The sequence below is a fragment of the Lynx canadensis genome, chromosome A2 (genome assembly GCF_007474595.2).
Source record: "Lynx canadensis isolate LIC74 chromosome A2, mLynCan4.pri.v2, whole genome shotgun sequence".
NCBI lineage: Eukaryota > Metazoa > Chordata > Mammalia > Carnivora > Felidae > Lynx > Lynx canadensis.
Window position 1 is genome coordinate 2,759,935 of NC_044304.2, and position 19,703 is coordinate 2,779,637.

At 60.3% G+C, this 19,703-nt stretch overlaps 1 protein-coding gene across 1 annotated transcript in view; it reads left to right on the forward strand.

Annotated features, from left to right (window-relative positions):
* Positions 1-19,685, forward strand: part of ATCAY (ATCAY kinesin light chain interacting caytaxin) — a 31,716-nt gene extending 12,031 nt beyond the window's left edge. The window contains exons 3-13 of the mRNA XM_030292474.1: positions 1,007-1,065; positions 4,184-4,405; positions 6,027-6,212; positions 6,485-6,587; positions 7,720-7,851; positions 8,534-8,620; positions 11,266-11,364; positions 12,024-12,059; positions 14,005-14,076; positions 15,622-15,651; positions 17,505-19,685. Coding sequence (XP_030148334.1) covers positions 1,007-1,065; positions 4,184-4,405; positions 6,027-6,212; positions 6,485-6,587; positions 7,720-7,851; positions 8,534-8,620; positions 11,266-11,364; positions 12,024-12,059; positions 14,005-14,076; positions 15,622-15,651; positions 17,505-17,514 — 1,036 coding nt within the window. The 3' untranslated portion in view covers positions 17,515-19,685. The remainder of the gene's footprint in view (positions 1-1,006; positions 1,066-4,183; positions 4,406-6,026; positions 6,213-6,484; positions 6,588-7,719; positions 7,852-8,533; positions 8,621-11,265; positions 11,365-12,023; positions 12,060-14,004; positions 14,077-15,621; positions 15,652-17,504) is intronic.
* Positions 19,686-19,703: the final 18 nt, after the last annotated feature.

A 19,703-nucleotide genomic window follows, 5' to 3' on the forward strand; every position in this document is an offset into this window, starting at 1 on the left:
GAGGGAGGGCCCGACACCAGGGCTCGAACCTACGAACCGTGAGATCCTGACCTGAGCTGAAGTCAAGAGTCACGCTTAGGGGCGCCTGGGTGGCGCAGTCGGTTAAGCGTCCGACTTCAGCCAGGTCACGATCTCGCGGTCCGTGAGTTCGAGCCCCGCGTCAGGCTCTGGGCGATGGCTCAGAGCCTGGAGCCTGTTTCCGATTCTGTGTCTCCCTCTCTCTCTGCCCCTCCGCCGTTCATACTCTGTCTCTCTCTGTCCCAAAAATAAATAAACGTTGAAAAAAAATTTAAAAAAAAAAAAAAAAAAAAAAAAAAGAGTCACGCTTAACTGACTGAACCCCCCCCCCCCCAGGCGCCCCTGCAGTGCGGGTGTTCGTGTGGACGCACGCGTTCATTTCCTTTGTGTCTGCTCCAGTTTGCCCTCTGACCTGTATGACCGCGAAGCAACTTCCCTTTCATCCTTCCCCTCCCAGACCCGCCACTGCGCCTGGATGTTCTGTGAGTGGGGGGAGGGGGGGCAGGAAAGGAAGACGGAAAGGAAGAGGAACAGAGAGGGAGCGAAGGGCTTTGAAAAGGAAAGGAGGAAGCATTCCGTGGCTCCCCGTTGGGCTGAGCCCGCACTGCTGAGTTGCAGAGGTGAATTAGGGCTTCCCTGAGTCAGCACGCCCTGCGGCAGCCCCGGGCTCTCTGCAGACCTTCTGCCTCCCGGGATGGAGTATTTCGCCGGGAGCAAAGGAGCCGGGGCGCCTGGGTCCAATGCACCGGCGTTGAGCTCCCCAAAGCGGTCCAGGCGTTGCCAGGAATAAACCGCCTGGTTTTGCAAATCCATGCCCGGCCAAGCATCAAGGGCCACAAACGCACGGTCGGTGGCGTTACTTTAAAAGACACCCAGGGACTCCCCAGACCCCCCCCCCCCCCCCCCCCCGCCCCCGAGTCTTGTCCATGCTGTTTGTTTTGCACTCCGCGCTCTGGTGACTGATACCTGCTCTCTGCTGGGTCCGCAGGCCACTCCCGGAAGAGACAGGGATGGACCCGCTTGGCAGCCCCACGGAAGACACGTCCTGTAAGTTTCCACGGGTGCAAAAACGGGCACGCTGTTTCCAGGTCCCGCTCTGCCTGAGGCCGTAGCTGTCGAAATGTCTGAGGTGGACCATCAGGGAAGGGGGGCCTTCTGCGCGAGGCCTGGAGAGAAAGCGACCGTCAGGGTGGGGCGGGGGGGAGACGCGCGGCCGAGTCATGTGGTGTTGCTGTGTATCCTTCAGCTGGTTGCCCGGCCTCTCTGTGCCTCCAAGTCCTTATTATTAAATGCAGGTCGTGAGCTCCCCGCGGAAGGGGGACTGCCAGGATTAAATGAGGTGACATGTGTTAAGTGCCCAGGGGACGCCAGGCGCAAAGTCAGCCCTGGAGGGCTCTGCTGTCCTAAGCGCTCAGGAAGGCTCACGGCTCTGAGGACCCAAAGCCCCAGAATTTGGGGACAGGGGGTCCAGGACAGCCAGAGGAACTGTCCTAAACATGTGTTCTCCTCAGTGGCATCCCCTCACGTGGTCTTGCTGGGGGGGAGGGGCCCCCACTCTGCCTGCGTCTCCCCCATGCAGCTCATCACAGCTCATCCTACCCTTTCGGAGGAAAGACTGACCAGAGAGGGACAGCCGCGCCCCTGATATCACACAGCAGTAAGACCTAAGACCAGCTCGTCCCAGCTTTCTGGGGCCACTCTGGATAATTGGTCCCCCTAGAGTACTGGGCCTGCTTCTGACCTGAGCACGTGGACTCTGCCTGTCGTTGTCACCCCCAGAGGGTGATCTTGGGCAAGTCCCCTGACTGTGTTGGAGCTCTGTTTCCTACCTCTGCAAAACGAGAGGTGTGTGATAACCGTACCCCTCTTCCTAGGTGTGACTGGTTGAATCACAGCCCCCAAAGCATATCCAGATCCTAATCCTGGAATCTGTGAATGTCCCCTCACATGGCAGAAGGGACTTCGCAAATGACATTTAGTTAAAGAGATGGAGAGACTTGGTGGTCAATTTTATGTGTCCACTTGGCTGGGCCACAGTACCCAGAGATGTGGTCAAGCATTATTCTAGAGGTTTCCATTGAGAGTCACTCTTTCAATGAGATTCACATTTAAATGACTAGACTCCGAGTAGAGTAGATTGCATTTCCTAATATGGGTGGGTCTCATCTAATCAGTTGAGGGCCATAAGAGGAAGAAGACTCAGGGCAAAATTCCTCTTCAGCTGTGAACACGTGAAACCCCGGCAGGTTATTTGCTTCCAAAATATGACGGTGGGACAGGCATGGGATAGATGTCCTCATTCCGAAAAGCAGAAACAGGAGGAAAGAAAGGGATCGTCAGTCCCAGCAAGTCTGAAATTTGGCAGGACAAATTCCATCAGATTTTTTTTTTTTTAGTGAAAATTCTATTCGATTTTCTTTCTTTCTTTCTTTCTTTCTTTCTTTCTTTCTTTCTTTATTTTTTTTTTCAACGTTTATTTATTTTTGGGACAGAGAGAGACAGAGCATGAACGGGGGAGGGGCAAAGAGAGAGGGAGACACAGAATCGGAAACAGGCTCCAGGCTCCGAGCCATCAGCCCAGAGCCTGACGTGGGGCTCGAACTCACGGACCGCGAGATAGTGACCTGGCTGAAGTCGGACGCTTAACCGACTGCGCCACCCAGGCGCCCCTCTTTATTTATTTTTGAGAGAGAGAGAGAGAGAGAGGGAGGGACAGTGCAAGTAGGGGAGGGGCAGAAAGAGAGAGAGAGAGACAGAATCCCAGGCTCCACGCTGTCAGCACGGAGCCCGACACGGGGCTCAAACTCACGAACCGTGAGATCATGACCCGAGCCGAAACCAAGAGTCAGACGCTTAGCCGACTGAGCCCCGCCCCCGCCAGGTGCCCCATGACTATTTTGTTTTTACCGTTTTCTGCAAAAGCACACATTTATATCCCGGTGTGTGTCCTGAGGCGGTCACCTCTGACCCGTGGTTTAGGGCTGGAGAAATTCAAAGACATAAAGGGGAAGGAGCTTGTCCGTTGAATTACGTGTCCTTGAATGTCTTCATCTGGCGAGAGAGGGGCAGGGCTCTCCTTTTTTTTTTTTTAAATTTTTTTTTTTTTTCAACGTTTATTTATTTTTGGGACAGAGAGAGACAGAGCATGAACAGGGGAGGGGCAGAGAGAGAGGGAGACACAGAATCGGAAACAGGCTCCAGGCTCCGAGCCATCAGCCCAGAGCCTGACGCGGGGCTCGAACTCACGGACCGCGAGATCGTGACCTGGCTGAAGTCGGACGCTTAACCGACTGCGCCACCCAGGCGCCCCGGGGCAGGGCTCTCCTATTGGCTCATTTATTTTGTCCTCACTGTCCACCGATGATTCCGTCCGCTGACGATTCTGGGGGAGAGTTCCCAAGGTCTCTGGAAGAACAACCTGTCTCCCTTGAGCTGGCTCGGGGGCATCTGGGGGCTTACCCCCCGTAAGGCAACCTCCTTCAGGGGCTAGCCCTGCTCAGCTAGCTGTCGGATCAGCTTTAACCCCTTGGAGGCAGCCCGGGGGTGGGGGGAGACCACCTCATACAAGGAAACCAGAGTTTCAGCTAGGAGTCTTCAGGAAAAAGCAGTTCAAACCATGAGGCATACCCACTCTGACCAGCTCCAGAGAGATCCCTCTGTGCCTCAGTTTGCTCACCTGGTAAAGGGGACAATAACAGAACTCGCCTTGTGCGGATATTGCAAAGTCGAAACAGGAAAACGCCTGGGGGGGAGGGGTTGCTGCGAAGAGGGCCTGGCCTGTGTGATGTGATCGGTAAACTTCAGCGATTATGGAGGTGAACATCACTGAGAGGTGAAAAGCAGAACGTGGGCGTCCTCTGCCAGCCCCATCCGGAAGGCAACAGTGATCGCAGGTGTCGGCAGGCCCACCGTCTAGAGCCGGGCAGGCCATCCGTGTGACCCTGACCTGACTCACCGTTGCGAGTCTCACCTAGCAGCCGGTAAAATTAAGTCAGGCTCCGTCTGCGGGGTCACAGAGCCGGGAAGCAGCATGAACCTGTCCGGAAGGGATGTCGCCTGACTTGCAACCACATGGTGGGGCAGACCTCTCACCGGGTCAGGAACCGGGCAGGGGGAGCAAGGAGGAAGAAGCCCCAGTTGTTTTGTTCTCCCGTTTTCCAAACAGCCCCTCCCAACACATTGAACTTCAACGGAGCTCATCGTAAGCGGAAGACACTGGTCGCCCCCGAGATCAACATTTCGCTGGATCAGAGCGAGGGCTCCCTGCTGTCCGACGACTTCCTGGACACCCCTGATGACCTCGATATCAACGTGGACGACATCGAGACCCCGGACGAGACCGACTCGCTGGAGTTTCTGGGAAATGGCAATGAGCTGGAGTGGGAAGGTGAGGCCCAGGGCTGCTCCCCACGGGCTCAGCTGGGACAGGGGCTCCAACCCAGGGCTCACGGAACAGCCCCGGGAGGGTCCCTCCTCCGCTGCGACCCCACACCCGTTTTTCTTGAGGACTTGAGGGTTTTTCCAGGGGGCGTGGCTCTCCCGTGATTCTCAAAGGTGACCACGTCCGAAATGAAGTGCCTCCAACTCATTGCACAGCTGTCTGGGGAGCATTTATTCGGGAGCAGATCTTGACTGGGGTGCGGGGCGGGTGGCGGGGATGTGGCAGGAAGAGGGGGTGCCCAGCCCCAAGCACGGTCGCCAAAAAGACAGACGCGAGGCACCAAAGCCAAAACGCACAAGCTGATCGCCCCTGGTGCTCAGTGCTGTGAGGGAAACAAGGTGAGATGTTGGGACGGGGCAGAGGGGCTCACCCGAGGGGTGGTCCTGCCCAGGGGACACAGGGCCGCGTCTGGGGACGTCTGGGGCCGTCGCACTGGGGCTGCTCCTGGCACTGAGTGGGGCGGCCAGGATGCCCACCCGGGACGCCCCGAACGTGTGCAGTGCTGAGACGGGGAAGGATCGGCGTTACCTGTTTAGGTGTTTGCTGGAACTTGGCCTCGAAGCCACCCGGCCCTCGGTGGGCTGGAGGGAGGGAGGGAGGGAGTTTCCACCCCTGATCCAATCGCCCTGCCGTCACGGGTCTATCCCGTTTTTCTATTTCTTCCTGAGTCAGTTCTGGTGGTTTGTGCGTTTCTTAGAATTTAAATTTTTTTTTTTTAACGTTTATTTATTTTTGAGACAGAGAGAGACAGAGCGTGAACAGGGGAGGGGCAGAGAGAGAGGGAGACACAGAATCGGAAACAGGCTCCAGGCTCCGAGCTGTCAGCACAGAGCCTGACGCGGGGCTCGAACTCACAGACCGTGAGATCATGGCCTGAGCCGAAGTCAGACGCTTAACCGACTGAGCCACCCAGGCGCCCCGCGTTTCTTAGAATTTAGCCGTTTCGTCTAGGCCACCCGACGCGTGTGCGGTGATTTGTGGGATTCTCTCGTCATTGTGTTTATTCCTGTCGCCCCAGAGGGGTTTTAGATGGGCCTCTGGCGGCTGAGGTAGGGGACGCGCCGGAAGGAGGGGTCAGGGCTGGATGAAACACGGGAGGCGGAGGAGGACCGGGCCGTGGAGAGCCGCGTGCGTCGCTAGGGGCCGGGCAGGCGTGCAGGGGGTCCCGGTGCCAGGCTGCATCGTCTCTCCGTGTGCCAGACTCCAAGGAGGGCACAGAATGAGAGCGCCCGTGCCCTTGAGCGCCCTCGCGGTTTGATGAAGCAGACAGACTCGTTCACAGGCTCCGAGCCCCAAGCCCACAGAGTGCTCTAGGAAGCCAGGCTTTCTGGAGAAGGTGGCATTTGAGCCGGGGCGTGAAGGGAGAGCGGGGGGAGGGGGGGGAGTGGACGAGCAGGGCCTCTGGGCGGGGAGAAGCACGTGGGCAAGGTCACGGGGGAAGCAGGAGGGTCACGAGTCCACAGGCAGCAGAGGCAGAGGGGGCCGGGGCGGGAGGCTGGGACCCAACGTCTGGACTGAGACGTCCCTTTTGCTCCCTCCCCCACCCCCACCCCCGGCTGGCTTCCAGATGACACCCCGGTGGCCGCCGCGAAGAACATGCCCGGTGACAGTGCAGATCTGTTCGGGGACGGCGCAGTGGAGGACGGCGGTGCCACCAACGGGCGCCTCTGGCGGACGGTGATCATCGGAGAACAAGAACACCGGATTGACCTGCACATGATCCGACCCTACATGAGGGTAGTGACCCACGGAGGTGAGACCGCACCCCGCGAGCTCCCCCTGGCTCCAGCCGGGCCGACCGGGGGTCATCAGAGGCTCCCTCTGAAGCTCAGTCTCTTCATCCGAGACAGAGGGACGTTAAGCCCGGTGTCCCCATCAGAGGCAGGCCCATCAGGGGTCTGCGGCTCCCCAAGAGCTCCCATGACTCAGAGCCGTGCCCTCCGGGAAGGAAGGGGCTGGCTGGCGAGGGGGTGGGAGCCCGGGGCAGCTCGGAGCGCGAGCCACTCACCGGCCGCCTCTCCCCAGGGTACTACGGCGAGGGTCTCAACGCCATCATCGTGTTCGCTGCCTGCTTCCTCCCGGACAGCAGCTCCCCCGACTACCACTACATCATGGAGAACCTCTTCCTGTAAGTGGCCCGCCCGCCCGCTGCGCCCCGTGCCCATGGCTCCAAGAGCCCCAGCCCGTGGGCTGGACCAGGCTCCCGGGACCACCCCTCGTCACTCCCACTTACTGAGCCTTTACTCTTTGGCGGCCCGCGAGGCCACGCGCTTCACGTGTGGAAACGCAGTCCACGCTCCGGGCAACCCTGTGGGGCGGACACCTCCTCCTACAGGTGCAGCCCCCAACACACAGACAGGTTCAGTCACTCGCCCAAGGACACAGGGGTGCAGCTTCATAACGATGGAGTAACTCACCTGGCAGGTGACAGAAAGAGCTCAGTACACGTGATCTACTTCTGTTCTAGTGATTATGGAGGTTTCCTTCTGACTCGGTGGGGCTCCGGTGCCCGGTGGTTCAGAGGACGAGGAGGCACCTGGGGGAGGTCAGGGCAGGAAGGGGCCCCAGAATCCAGGGAGCCCAGCCTCCCCCCACCCCCCACCTTCAGGTGGGGAAGTAGAGGCTGAGACAGAGGAAGAGGTTTCCTGGGGCGCCGGGGTGGCTCAGGTCATGATCTCGCGGCTCGCGAGTTCAAGCCCCACGTCGGGCTCCGCGCTCACAGCGTGGAGCCCACTTTGGACCCTCTGTCCACCTCCCTCTCTGCCCCTCCCCTGCTCGCTCTCTCTCTGTCAAAATAAACAGACATTTAAAAAAATAATAATAACAGTAAACAAAAAGAAAAGTTTTTCTAAAGTCGCTCAGGGAGAGATGGGGCCGGGACGGGACCCCGGACCGGTAACGTCTGGTGCGGTGGGCCGTCCACTGTGGGTGCCCGTTCCCCGGCCGTCCCCGGGGCCGTTGGGACCCCCTCTCCGGATTAACGGAGACGCTAGATGCTGTCGTGCGCGTAAAACCCTTGGTGCCTAATAAGTGCTTAGTGAAATGGCGACCCCTGCTATCCCTAGGCCCACGGCCACTAACTTGGGGTGGGCTGGGGTCTGCAGCCACGCCGCCCCGAGCAGGCGGGGCTGGCCCAGCACGGCAGGCAGGAGCAAAGAGCGCAGGCGCCCACGGGCGCTCCGTCCCGCGGACGGGGGGCGGGGCTTCCTAACTCTGCCCCCCCCCCCGCCGGGCCCCCCATCTTCCGCACACGTGACCAGGTACGTCATCAGCAGTCTGGAGCTGCTGGTGGCCGAGGACTACATGATCGTCTACCTGAACGGCGCCACCCCCCGGCGGAGGATGCCTGGCATCGGCTGGCTGAAGAAGTGTTATCAGATGATCGACAGGAGGTGAGTGCGAGGGCGGAAGGGCCCGGGAGGGAGGGGTTTTCACCCCCGCGGAGCAGGGGACCCCGGAGCCCCCCCCCACCCCGAAGGCGGCGTGGCCGTCGGACAAACGACCTCAGACCGGATGGTTGAACGGACTTGATCGGCTCCTGAGTCTGTTCCGTGCGTCTCCTGGCTCCTGGGGGGGGGGGCCCACCGGCCGTCCTTGGCACCCCCCCCCCAGCTTGGAGGCGCGCCGCCCACGTCGTGGTCGCGCGGCCTTTCCCCGTGTGTCTGCGTCCAAACGTCCCCTCTTTATAAGGACACCAGTGATTGGATTACATCCCATCCTGCCCTGGTGTGACTTTTAGAGAATTATGTCGGCCATGACCTTATTTTCTAAACGATGTCCCCGTTCTGAGGTCCAAGAGGTTGGGGGGGGGAGGGGGGGGACGCAGTTCAACGTGACCACAACAGGGGGTCAGAACCAGGGTGCCCCAGGACATCCTTCGGGGATGGGCCGCGCGGCCACGCAGTCAAGAGCTCAGGCCCTGAATGAAGTGACACCTGGGGCCAGAGGTCAGCGTGGCCCCCACAAACCCCGCAAAGGGGGCTCGGCCTCCCGGACCCCCCCCCCCCCAGCCTGGATCTGCCCGCCGGGAGCCCCTCCCTCCCCAGGGCCCGCTTGCTCTGCTTACCCCCGCAGATTGCGGAAGAACCTGAAGTCGCTGATCATCGTGCACCCGTCCTGGTTCATCCGCACGGTGCTGGCGGTGTCCCGGCCTTTCATCAGGTGAGGCCGCCACCGGGGCGGGCTCGCGCCTCTTTGCTGGGAATCCGAATCTTCCAGCTTCTCTGCGTCGGATGCGGACCTTGGCCTCAAGCTGTTTAAATCATGTGCGTTGTTAGTATTAAGGGACGAACACAGGAAAGAGACTAGCAAAGCAGCTGTCCCATCCTAAACGCCGGATACCTCGTAAGGTGACAGCCACTACCGGAGAGGCTGACGCTGTCACGCCCGTCGCGTCGATGCGGGATCTGGGGCTCAGAAGGGTCAAGGCACGCAGCCAGGGTCACACAGCCAGGTGCTCGCCCGCCACACTCCCCCCGCCCCGTCCACTCCAGAACCTGTGCGGGGACCATTAGGACGCGAGGAGGGTCTGACCCGCTCCCGGCAATAATGTCACGAGCCACGTGTGCCTTGGGGGGTCCTCGAGACCACCCTCAGGTTTGACGAGTCACTGGAAGGACTCCCAGAGCTCAGAAAAGCTGTCGCGGTTTCCTGCAGAGGAAGGACGCGGGTTAAAGTTGGCGAAGCCCGAAGGTGCATATGGAGGTCCCAGGCGGGCAGTTGTCCCCTCCCCGGGGGTGGTAGCAAAAGCCCTTAATTGTCCCTGCGAAGATGTGTGACAGCATACAGGAAGGTCCACCGACCGGGAAGCTCACCTTGCTGTCTAGGGTTTCACTGTGGTTTGGCCACATGGGGACCGAGTAGCCAGGGGGCTGACCTTAGTCTCCGACTTGAGCCGCCCAGACGTCACGCCAATGTGACGTGCCCAAGATCTGCACCGTAAACCACATCTTTTTAAGTATATATATATATAGGGGCGCCTGGGTGGCGCAGTCGGTTAAGCGTCCGACTTCAGCCAGGTCACGATCTCGCGGTCCGTGAGTTCGAGCCCCGCGTCAGGCTCTGGGCTGACGGCTCGGAGCCTGGAGCCTGTTTCCGATTCTGTGTCTCCCTCTCTCTCTGCCCCTCCCCCGTTCATGCTCTGTCTCTCTCTGTCCCAAAAATGAATAAACGTTGAAAAAAAAAAAATTTTTTAAAAAAGTATATATATATATATATATTTTCAATGTATGTTTTGAGAGAGAGAGAGAGGTAGCATGAGTGGGGGAAGGGCAGAGAGAGGGGAGAGAAAGGATCCCGAGCAGGTTCCATGCTGTCAGCACAGAGCCGGATGTGGGGCTCGAACCCACGTACTGTGAGATCATGACCTGAGCCGAAACCAAGAGTCGGACACTTAATGGACTGAGCCACCCAGGCGCCCCGGGAGAGAGAAAGAGAGAGAGAAAATCCTAAGCAGTCTCTGTGCCCAGCCTGACTCGGGGCTCGGTCTCGTGACGGTGAGATCACCACCTGAGCCAAAATCAGGAGTCAGACGCTTAAGGGACTGAGCCACCCAGGCGCCCCCTGAATGTATATTTAATTTGACATGATTCAGAGCATTGAATCGAATGCAGATCCTTCGGGGGAGCCTGGTGGGCTCATTCGGGAGAACACGCAGCTCTGGATCTCAGGGTCCTTGAGTTCGAGCCCCAGGTTGGCAGTACAGATTGCTTAAATACATATACTTTAAAAAAGAAAGGAAGGAAGGAAGGAAGGAAGGAAGGAAGGAAGGAGGGAAGGAGGGGAGGAAAGGAAGGAAGGAGGGAGGGAGGGAAGGAGGGAGGGAGAGAAAGAGGGAGGGAGGGGAGGGAAGGAAGGAAGGAGGGAAGGGAGGAAGGAAGCTCACGCTTTGTCTCACTCTGTTTCTCAAAAATAAATGTATAAGAAATATTTTACAAAATGTGACTTGCCCTGCACGAAAGCAGTCGGATTTGCTCATAACGCCACACATGGCCGCTTTGTGACGCCCCGTGGGGAGCGTCTGTCATGCCTGATCACTTACCGTCGGCCTTTCTGCCAAGCAGCTGCTTTATTTTTCCCATTAGGGACGCTGTGTGTCATTCATTCCTCCTGTGTCTCCCTTTGCATCGGACGCCGGAAAGCCTGAGCCGAGTTTCAATGTGACCTCTCGACGTAGATACGAAACGTCTCAACACGCTTTTGTAGACCCCTGACTCCGTCTTACCTTTCTTTTTTTTTTTTTTTTTTTTTTTTTTTTTTTTTTACCGTTAACTCGATTATTTTATCGTTTGCTGTCGTGCCGTAGCCTCTCGGCCTTCTGTTTGTCATTTAGAAAAGTGACTCGACTTTCAAAAAAGCTTTTGAAAACTTTTTCCGATGCTGCTTTATTTTTGAAGAGACAGAGTGCGAGCGGGGGAGGGGCAGAGAGAGAAGGAGCCGGGGCCTCGGAAGCAGGTTCCGGGCTGTGGGCGCAGAGCCCGACGCGGGGCCCGGTCTCCCCGACTGTGGGATCGCGACCTGAGCCGACGCCGTCCACTCAACCGACCGAGCCGCCCGCCCGGGGGGGCCCTCGAAAAAAGCTTATTTGATACTTCGGCAAAATTAGGTTTAAGTTAGATTTTTAAGATTAATAGCAACCGCGAGTCCAAAGCCACACGCTGGTGACAGAGCCCCGCGTGGCAGCAGACAGCCTGGCTCCGGGTGCGGACCGAGAGAGGCCGCTCTTTCTGAAAGGACGGGCTGTGAGCCTCTGTGCCCTCGCGCGCCCCGGGCCTGGACTTCACGCATGTCCCTCCTTGTCCCGCCAGCGTCAAATTCATCAACAAGATCCAGTACGTGCACAGCTTGGAAGATCTGGAACAGCTCATCCCCATGGAACACGTGCAGATCCCCGAGTGCGTGCTACAGTGAGTGTCCCGTGCCGTGGGGGCGCCCCCTCCCCCGGCCCCAGCGCGCCCAGGCTCCGCGCCTCCCCTCTCGGGGGCCCGGGGACCGGACGCCGGCCGTGAGTGGGAGCAGGAGACCCGGTGAAACAAGCCCGCGTGAGATCGGAGAACACGTGGGCCCCGGGCATCTCCGCGCAGGGCGGGGCCGGCCAGCCGTGGCCCACAGCTTGTTGTATAAATAAAGTTTTATTGGCACACGGCCCCGCCCATCCACGGCTGCCTTTGAGCCACATCGGAATTGAGCAGCTGTGGCGGAAACCGGCCTACGAAGCCGAAAATATTTACGCCCGGGGGGGGGGGGGGCGTGTAGACCGACCCACGTCCGTGAGGGGGTTGCTTTACAATGACCCCGTTCAATTGCCGGTGCCGGATCAGGCACAGAAAATAATCGGCTGAGCCGTGTCTATACCAGATGCTGGACGAGGCCAGCGGAGTCACTGCCCCAAACGTGAAAAAGACCGTCGGCCCGTCGGTCCCGGCTGCCTTTCTGCGCCCAAGGCTGGCGCGAACTCGGACGTGACAAGGAGATTGTGTCTCCGTTCCCAGAAGGGAAGGGGTCCCCAGGCAGCGCACCTGTGGGGGAGGCGGGCGTCTGAGGAGTTGTACTTTCTGTCTTCCAGGTACGAAGAGGAAAGGCTCAAGGCCAGGAGAGAGAGGTGGGTACAGAGTGCCTCGGGGCGGGGGCTGGGCCGGGCCCACCTTGGGGGGGGGGGCGGGTAACAGGTGGCTTTGGCCCAGCGGGGGCCTATGACGCCCTCGCGTTTGTTGAGGGCTTTGAGTCAGACCGGGGTTCGAATCCGCTCCGTCACGGAGGGATGGTAGGCGAGCAAAGAGTTCACAGCCACCGTGGGGGTTACTCTGAGGAATGAGGACAAAGGGACCCCCCGGGCGGAAAGTGGCTCATAGTAATCACGGTAAAATCAAGTCAAACGCTGACAGAGGGGGCACAGGTTCCATCCTCGGCCCCGACAGCCCCAGAAACGCCCCTTCACTAACCTACTGGTTCGGTTTTCGTTGGTGGCGTCACCAGGGGTGGCCGTCACGGGACCTCAGGGCGATCGCGGCCCCACCCGGTTACGAGGCCCTCATACCGTCCCCCGGGTACGTTCATATTCCACCCCCACCCCCCAGAGCTGGGCAGGGCCAGGATTCCCGACAGCATCTTGCAGCCCAGGAATCCGAGGCTCAGAGAGGCACGGGCACCTGCCCCAGGCCACACAGCAAGCCTGGGGGAGGGTTGGGGCTTCGGGGGGTCGAGAGCGTCTATCACTGCCAGGCCCCGTGCCAGCCTCCTCCGGGGAGACAGGTGAAAAAGACAGGGTCCTGGTCCAGGGGGCTCCAAATGTCAGAGGAGAGGGGCGCGTCACCGAGCGAGGAAAGCGGGTCCCGGGCAGGGCGGGTGATGTGGGCAGATGAGCCACATAGTGAGCAGCACCGTGGAGGCTCCGGACGGCGTCACGTAGTGATGATGGGCCGCGGGCGCCAGGGAGGGAGGCCGAGGGCAGGCAGGACGCCCCGTCCCGTGCGTGGCCCCCCGCGTCCGCCCGCGTGGTGGCAGGTGGCAGGGGTCCTTCCTTCTCGAGGCCGAGTAGTATTCCCACGCGTGGACGGACCACGTCGTGTTTGTCCCTCATCCACGGAGGGACGTGGGAGTCGTGCCGCTGCGGACGCGGGCCACGAGCACCCAGCCGAAGTGGGGTTCCGGGAGCACGTGGCGATGCTGCCTTGAACGTTTTGCGGAACCGCCACGCTGTCCCCGGGGCACGTGGGCCACCCCATGCTCCCCCCCCCCCCCCGCAGGACAAGGGCTCCCCCTCCCCCTCCCATGTCCTCATCACTTGTAGTTCTGCTTTTGTTTAACGTTTATTTTTGAGAGAGAGGGAGGGAGGGAGCGCTTCTGCAGGCGTGTGTGCTCGGGAGCGGGGGAGGGGCAGACAGAGGGGGGCAGAGGATCCGAAGCGGGCTCTGTGCCCACAGACTGAGGGCAGAGAGCCCGACGCGGGGCTCAGACTCATGAACCGTGAGATCATGACCGGAGCCCAAGTCCGACAGTTGACCGAGCCGCCCGGGCGCCCCGACTCGTAGTTCTGTTTTCGAGACAGCAGCCGCTGCTGGGTGGGAAGTAGAGATGTCTGTCTGTCTGTCTGTCTGCACTTTTTCCCCTTCCTTTCTTCCCCTGCCCTTCTCCATCTCTCGCTCTCTCTCTCTCTCTCTCCCTGTCTCTCCCTGTCTCTGTCTCTGTGTATGTCTCTCCCTGTCTTTCTCTCTCTCTGCCTCGGCCTCTCTTTGGCCTCCCAGTCTTAGCTGCGGAGGCACGGAGACCAGCACCGCAAGCCGGAATCAGGGCACAGGGGACCGTGTCCAAGGGGCGAGGACCGGTGCCTCCGGGCTGACAGCTGAGAGGAACGTTCGGGGTCTTTCCTCCTCCCCGTCCTGTCCCCGCTCGTGCCCCCTTCCCCATGGTCGTCTCCGCCGTCATTAACCTCTGGGTTGATCTCTGTGCCCTCGGGGCCCATCCTGGGGCAGCGAGACTCCCCCACGCCACCCTCCGAGGCCACAGCGGGCAGGTTCGTCACCCACGTCCTCTCTTTACGTCCCCAGCGCCAGGCTGCAGCCCGAGTTCGTCCTGCCCAGGTCTGAGGAGAAGCCGGAGGCGGTGCTGGCGGAGGACAGGTAACTGTGCAGGTGGCCACGGCGAGGGCGGCCGAGCCCGCACGTCCGGTAAGAGTGACCGCAACGCTCTCGTGACGAGGACAGCAGAGAGCGGGTGTGGATGGCCAGCACGACACCGGCCCCATCCTGAATGCTCAGTCCCGGGGTCCCTCTTCCCTCCACCCCGGGCCGTCCCCACAGGACACCTGCAGAGGCTGGAATTATATTTAAACCGACAGTCGGGCGCCTGGCGGTCGGTTGAGGGTGGAACCCTTGATCTCAGGGCTGTGAGTTTGAGCCCCACCGCGGGAGCAAAGATTACTTAAAAAAAATAAAAGCTTTACAGATAAATAAACAAATTAACCAACTGTCCATAAAATGTGAAAGTCCGCTCCTCTCTGGGGCTGGGCTGCCCGTGCCCGGCCTCGGGGGCTCAGCACACGCCCGCCCACCGCCGGGCAAGTCCCCTGGATGGCCAGCCCCAGCCCCGTCTCTTTTCCAGGGGCTTCTTCACCCTCTTTTTTTTTTAAGGTCATTTATTTATCTGGTGGGGGGGAGGGGCAGAGAGAGAATCCCAAGCCGGCTCCGTGCTGTCAGCGCAAAGCCTGATGTGGGGTTCGATCCTGAGATCCATGATCCGTGAGATCATGACCCTGAGCCGAGATCAAACGTCCGACACTTAACCGCCTGAGCCCCCCCGGGCGCCCCCCGCGACGGACAGTTTTAAAGTACACGTTCCAGGGGCGCCTGGGTGGCGCAGTCGGTTAAGCGTCCGACTTCAGCCAGGTCACGATCTCGCGGTCCGTGAGTTCGAGCCCCGCGTCGGGCTCTGGGCTGATGGCTCGGAGCCTGGAGCCTGTTTCCGGTTCTGTGTCTCCCTCTCTCTCTGCCCCTCCCCCATTCATGCTCTGTCTCTCTCTGTCCCAAAAATAAATAAACGTTGAAAAAAAAAAAATAAAAAAAAAAAATAAAGTACACGTTCCAGTGGCCTTTCAGACCCTGGCAGAGTTGTTCGTGCAGCACCCCTCTCTAGTTCCAGAATTCTCTAGTTCCAGAATGTTCCATCACCCCGAACGGACCCCACACCCGATAAGCAGTTCCTCCCGTCACGCCCTCCCACTTTACTTTTCTGACGCTCAGCAGATACGGCCCCAAGCTCTGTGGCGCCTTGCCCCCCGTGGGTAGAAAACACAGCGGGCTCTGCCCCCGCCCCTGCCCCCCTCCCCTCTGCCCAGCCAGCCTGCCTCCTGCATTTGACCCTCGCGTAGCCTCTGTCTCCTGCCCTTGTGCCACGTGGGGGCAGCGGCTGCGTCTGGGGCCATCCCCCCCCCCCCCAGCCCCCAGCGTCCAGGACTCAGGGACCGCGGGTAGCTGATGTGGCCGCGAGAGGGGTTCTGCTCTCCGGTGGAGGTTCTGGCCGGTGACCTTTCTGCACGTCCCCGTGGGCGGCCCCCACTCGCTTGGTACCAGCTCAAGGCGAGGCCGAGCCGGCCGCACGGGGCTCGCGGCCAGATGCCAGGGTTCCCCCCAAACAGGCAAATAACGCGAAGGCTTCTCTCTTCACAGCCCTGCTCCAGCCACAGATCAGGAAACGAGGTAGGTGGGGAGCAGGGCCATCCCGGTGCCTGTGCCTCAGTGTCCCGAGTGGAGCCCGGCCGCGTGGGAACCGTTCGCCCCACGATTTACTGTTTGGGGGTCGAGGGCTACCGTCCCGGGGAGTCAGAGAGGCTTGGCTTGCCCGTCCCTGCGCAACTCCGGGGGCGCCACCGACGTGATGCCCCAGAGCTAAGCCGCGCGGCAGGCTTGACCGGAGCCAGGCCCCCAAAGCCCGGGCTTTGTAGCGCAGCCACGGGCGCGGCGTTTGCCCGCGGCCCGTCTCAGGGTCCCCGCCTGCTCCAGATGCCAGGAAAAGCCGCTCTGTGTGCTGGGGGTCGTGGGGACCACCCTCGGGTTCAGGGGTTTGCTAGAAGCGCCCACAGAATTCAGCAAAGCTGTCTCGCTTACGGTTATGGTTTGATGCGGTGGAGGGATGAGTACGGGTGAGAACGGGCATAAGGAATGTGATGCCCGGGTCCGGAGAGGCCGGAGGTGAGCCTCCCGGTGCGGTCTCCCGGGGGCTTATCCAGGCAGCCCTTAGCTCGCCCGGCAGTGTCCCCAACCAGGGACGCTACGCCCACGTCCAGGGTATTTCCCGGGGGCGGTCCCTTACGCTTGGCTAACCACTCCCGTGGCTGAGCTCGGTCTCCGCCGTCCCGAGGTCCCGCCGATACCCCCACCCTACATCCCGCTGTTAGCACACGACCCACGGTCCCCAGGGAAACAAAGACACTCTTACCAGACGGCGCACTCCGAGCGCTGGGGCTCCGGTAAGCACCCGACTTCGGCTCAGGTCATGATCTCGAGGTCTGTGAGTTCGAGACCCGCACCGGGCTCTGTGCTGACGGCTCGGAGCCTGGAGCCTGCTTCCGATTCTGTGTCTCCCTCCCTCTCCCTGCCCCTCTCCGGCTCACTCTGTACCTCTCTCTCTCTCTCTCTCACTCCAAAATAAATAAGCATTAAAAAAAATTCTTAGTCTAAACGGTCTTGGACCGGTACTGCCCCGGGCACACCGAGTGGAGGCAAGTTCTCGGTGCCTTTCTGACAAGATCGTCTCAATCCGTGTCTTCTGGGGGTGAGTTTCACCCACAGACACAGAACGCACAAGGAAGTCCCGCACCACGAGCGAAAGCCAGCAGATTCAAGAAAAAGCAGAGTTAGACCCTCCCCTGAATCCTCAGGTAGGGATGATGAATCAGAAGTGTTTAAGATTATGAAAGACCCCAAAGAAGAAATTGTAGGAAGCTACTGGGTGGACGCGCGGACAGATGGGTGAGTAGGTGGGCGGAGGGAGGGACAGAAGGATGGGTGGCTGGGTTGAAGCTTCCCTCTGGTCCGACTGGTGACGTCGGCCCGGGGCCCATTCTCCTGAGGCACCGATTGAGGGGTCCCCTTTGGAAGCACACCTGGAAGGTGGGTGGCAGGCGGCACACCTTGATGGGCTGGTCCCGCTCTTGCTGCCGAGGGCCCCCAAAGCTGGGTCGGATCGTGCCGTCCACACATAGCACGCGTTCCCCGCATTCTTTCTGTCTTTTTTAAGGATAATCGCGTATTTTATTTTTATTTATGTATTTGTTCTAACGCTTATTTGTTTTTGAGAGACAGAGCACAAGTGAGGGAAGGGCAGGGAGAGAGAGAGGGAGACACAGAATCGGAAGCAGGCTCCAGGCTCCGAGCCGTCAGCCCAGAGCCCGACGCGGGGCTCGAACCCACGGACCGCGAGGTCATGACCTGAACCGGAGTCGGTTGCTTAACCGACTGAGCCACCCAGGCACCGCCCCCCACGCCCCCACTGCTGCCCGAGTTCTTTAAAAACAGTAACAACAGCCTGGCCTGTGTTTATCCCTCTCTAGCATGTCCTGAGGTGACGAGACTACAGAGAAGGACAAGACAGAAGATTCCAGATGGCAAGAAACCTCTGTCAGACGCCCTCTGGTCCTGGACCTCCTCCCCGCCTTGTCCTGACGCCCCTGTCTTTGGAGGGGGCCAGTCCCCGCCATCCATCTCTGAAACCCAGCATCCTTTTGAGCTGCTTGAAAACGTTTTTGTTTCGTTTTGTTTTCAAACAACGCGGTATGTTCCAGAAAAGGACCTGGTTCTCAGCCCTCCACACTCACGAGCTCGCGGCCGAGAAGAGGAAGACGGCCCAGGGCGTGGCCCGTGTGCCCTCGACGGCTTCAGAGACCCCCTCCTCGCCCTCACCACCACCATCAGTGCACAAAGTCCTGGTTCAAGACCCTTCTCTGGTTTGTCACCTGGCCCACCCCGGAGCCACGGATGCCCGCCAGCTCCTTGGCCGGATCTGGACTCGTTCTTGTGCCTTTTCTCCTAGAACACCCCCTGCGGCCCTGGGCACGTGGCCCGGAAGCTCAGCACCCCCAGCAGCGCTGTGCCCCGGGGACCTCCCGGCCCGGCCCCTCATGGCTTTACATTTGACCAGCTCCCCTCGCCTTCATCTCCCAATCTTCTTTGGGATTAATGGAGTCCACGATGGCACACGCGAGCTGCTGAGAATCACCCCCGCCCCGCAGTTGCAAACCCGCCCCCCCTTCTAGAACATTCTCAAGCCCCTTTAATGGACGCCACACCACAGGGCAATCCTGATCAATACCTCTTACTGAGGGAATGAAGTGTCCCCGCTTTCCTGACCCCCCCCCCAACACAGGGTTGGGATGAGCCCCTTGGGTTCCCGCCATGGGAAACCGGCTCTGAACCGCGATACAGGAAGATACAGGTTTATTGCAGGTTTTGAGTGTTTTGAAGTTCACTTGGGAAAATAAATCCCAGTGGCCTGGATGCTACGGAGACCTGCGGTCAAAGGAGGTAAATTTACCTTGGACAGAAGTCAGACTTTTCTAACGTGGTCCGCGCGCCCGTCAGGGTGGCCTTTGGAGGTAGTGAGTTCCCCGTCCGTGGAGGCATTTAAGAAAAGGCTGGAAAGTGCTTACAGAATGTGGTCCTCTGCGGTCCCCTCCGATCCTCAGAGTTTCTATTTCTATGAATCTGAGCAAAAGTTGAGCGGGTACCTCCTCCAGGCCCCTCTTCCCGGCCCCGTCGCTGGCTTCTTAACGGTCTAGTTCAAGTGCCCTGGGTATGAGGTTCTCGGCCTCAGGGGAGATGCCGGAGGCTTCTCGACCTGGGCGCATCGAGGTGTTTTGGGTTATTCTGATGCCGGGAGGGAGCTGGTGGTGTTTGGTGCTGAGGGAAGGGAACGCCCGACATTTTGCCCCGTGGGGGAGGCTCCTGAAGGTCCTGAACGTCACGGAGCCATCCCGCGTCCGAGGCCGGAGGCTCCGCCTCGAAAAACGCGCGGTCTGGGAGCCGAGTTGGGCCCCGCATCTTCTGGGTCGGCGCAGCTCTGCCCCAGGAAGGCTGGGACGCCTCGGGGGGGGGGGGGGGGGCCGTACGTTTGTGTTTCTGCTGTGTTTCCCAAATGTCAAATAAAGGACGGGACCGTGTTCCGGGCCCAGGCGTGTCACCCGGAGCCTGAGGCCCCTCCGACAGACCCCCACAGCCCCCTGTTCTGCCTGTCGCCTGCCCCTGCCCGGAGCGCCTCCTTTTAGGAGGGTGCCCCAGGCATCCCCGGGGCCGCCCCAAACTCCAGGCCCGGGAGGCGGGCCCTGCTTGCGGGGTCCACGCGGGGCCTCCACGAACACAGTAACCAGTAACCGGGGGAGGAGGCCGGAACCGGCTGCAGGCTGAGCGCCGGGAACTGAGGCCGTCCGCCCGGTGCGATGGTGCGTGCCTGCGGAGGCGACAGAGGGACGGACCGAGGCGGGCCCCAGCCCACTGTGACGGGGCCTGCAGCCACGCAAGAAACCCCAACAGGGACCAGCTGGTTCCCCGTGGCCCGCCCGCCGCCCCTCCGGACCACCAGCAGCCACGGACAACGGGCAAGCGGGGCCAGGGACCCCAGCTCGGCCGCCACGGCGGCCCCTCCAGGGTAGAGAGAGGCCCCAGGAGGCCGTCCCCAGGCGGGAGAAGTCCCACCGCACGGCTCCCTCCACACGTGTCCACGCGGGCGGCCGCCCGCGGCTCCCAGCGGCTTCGCG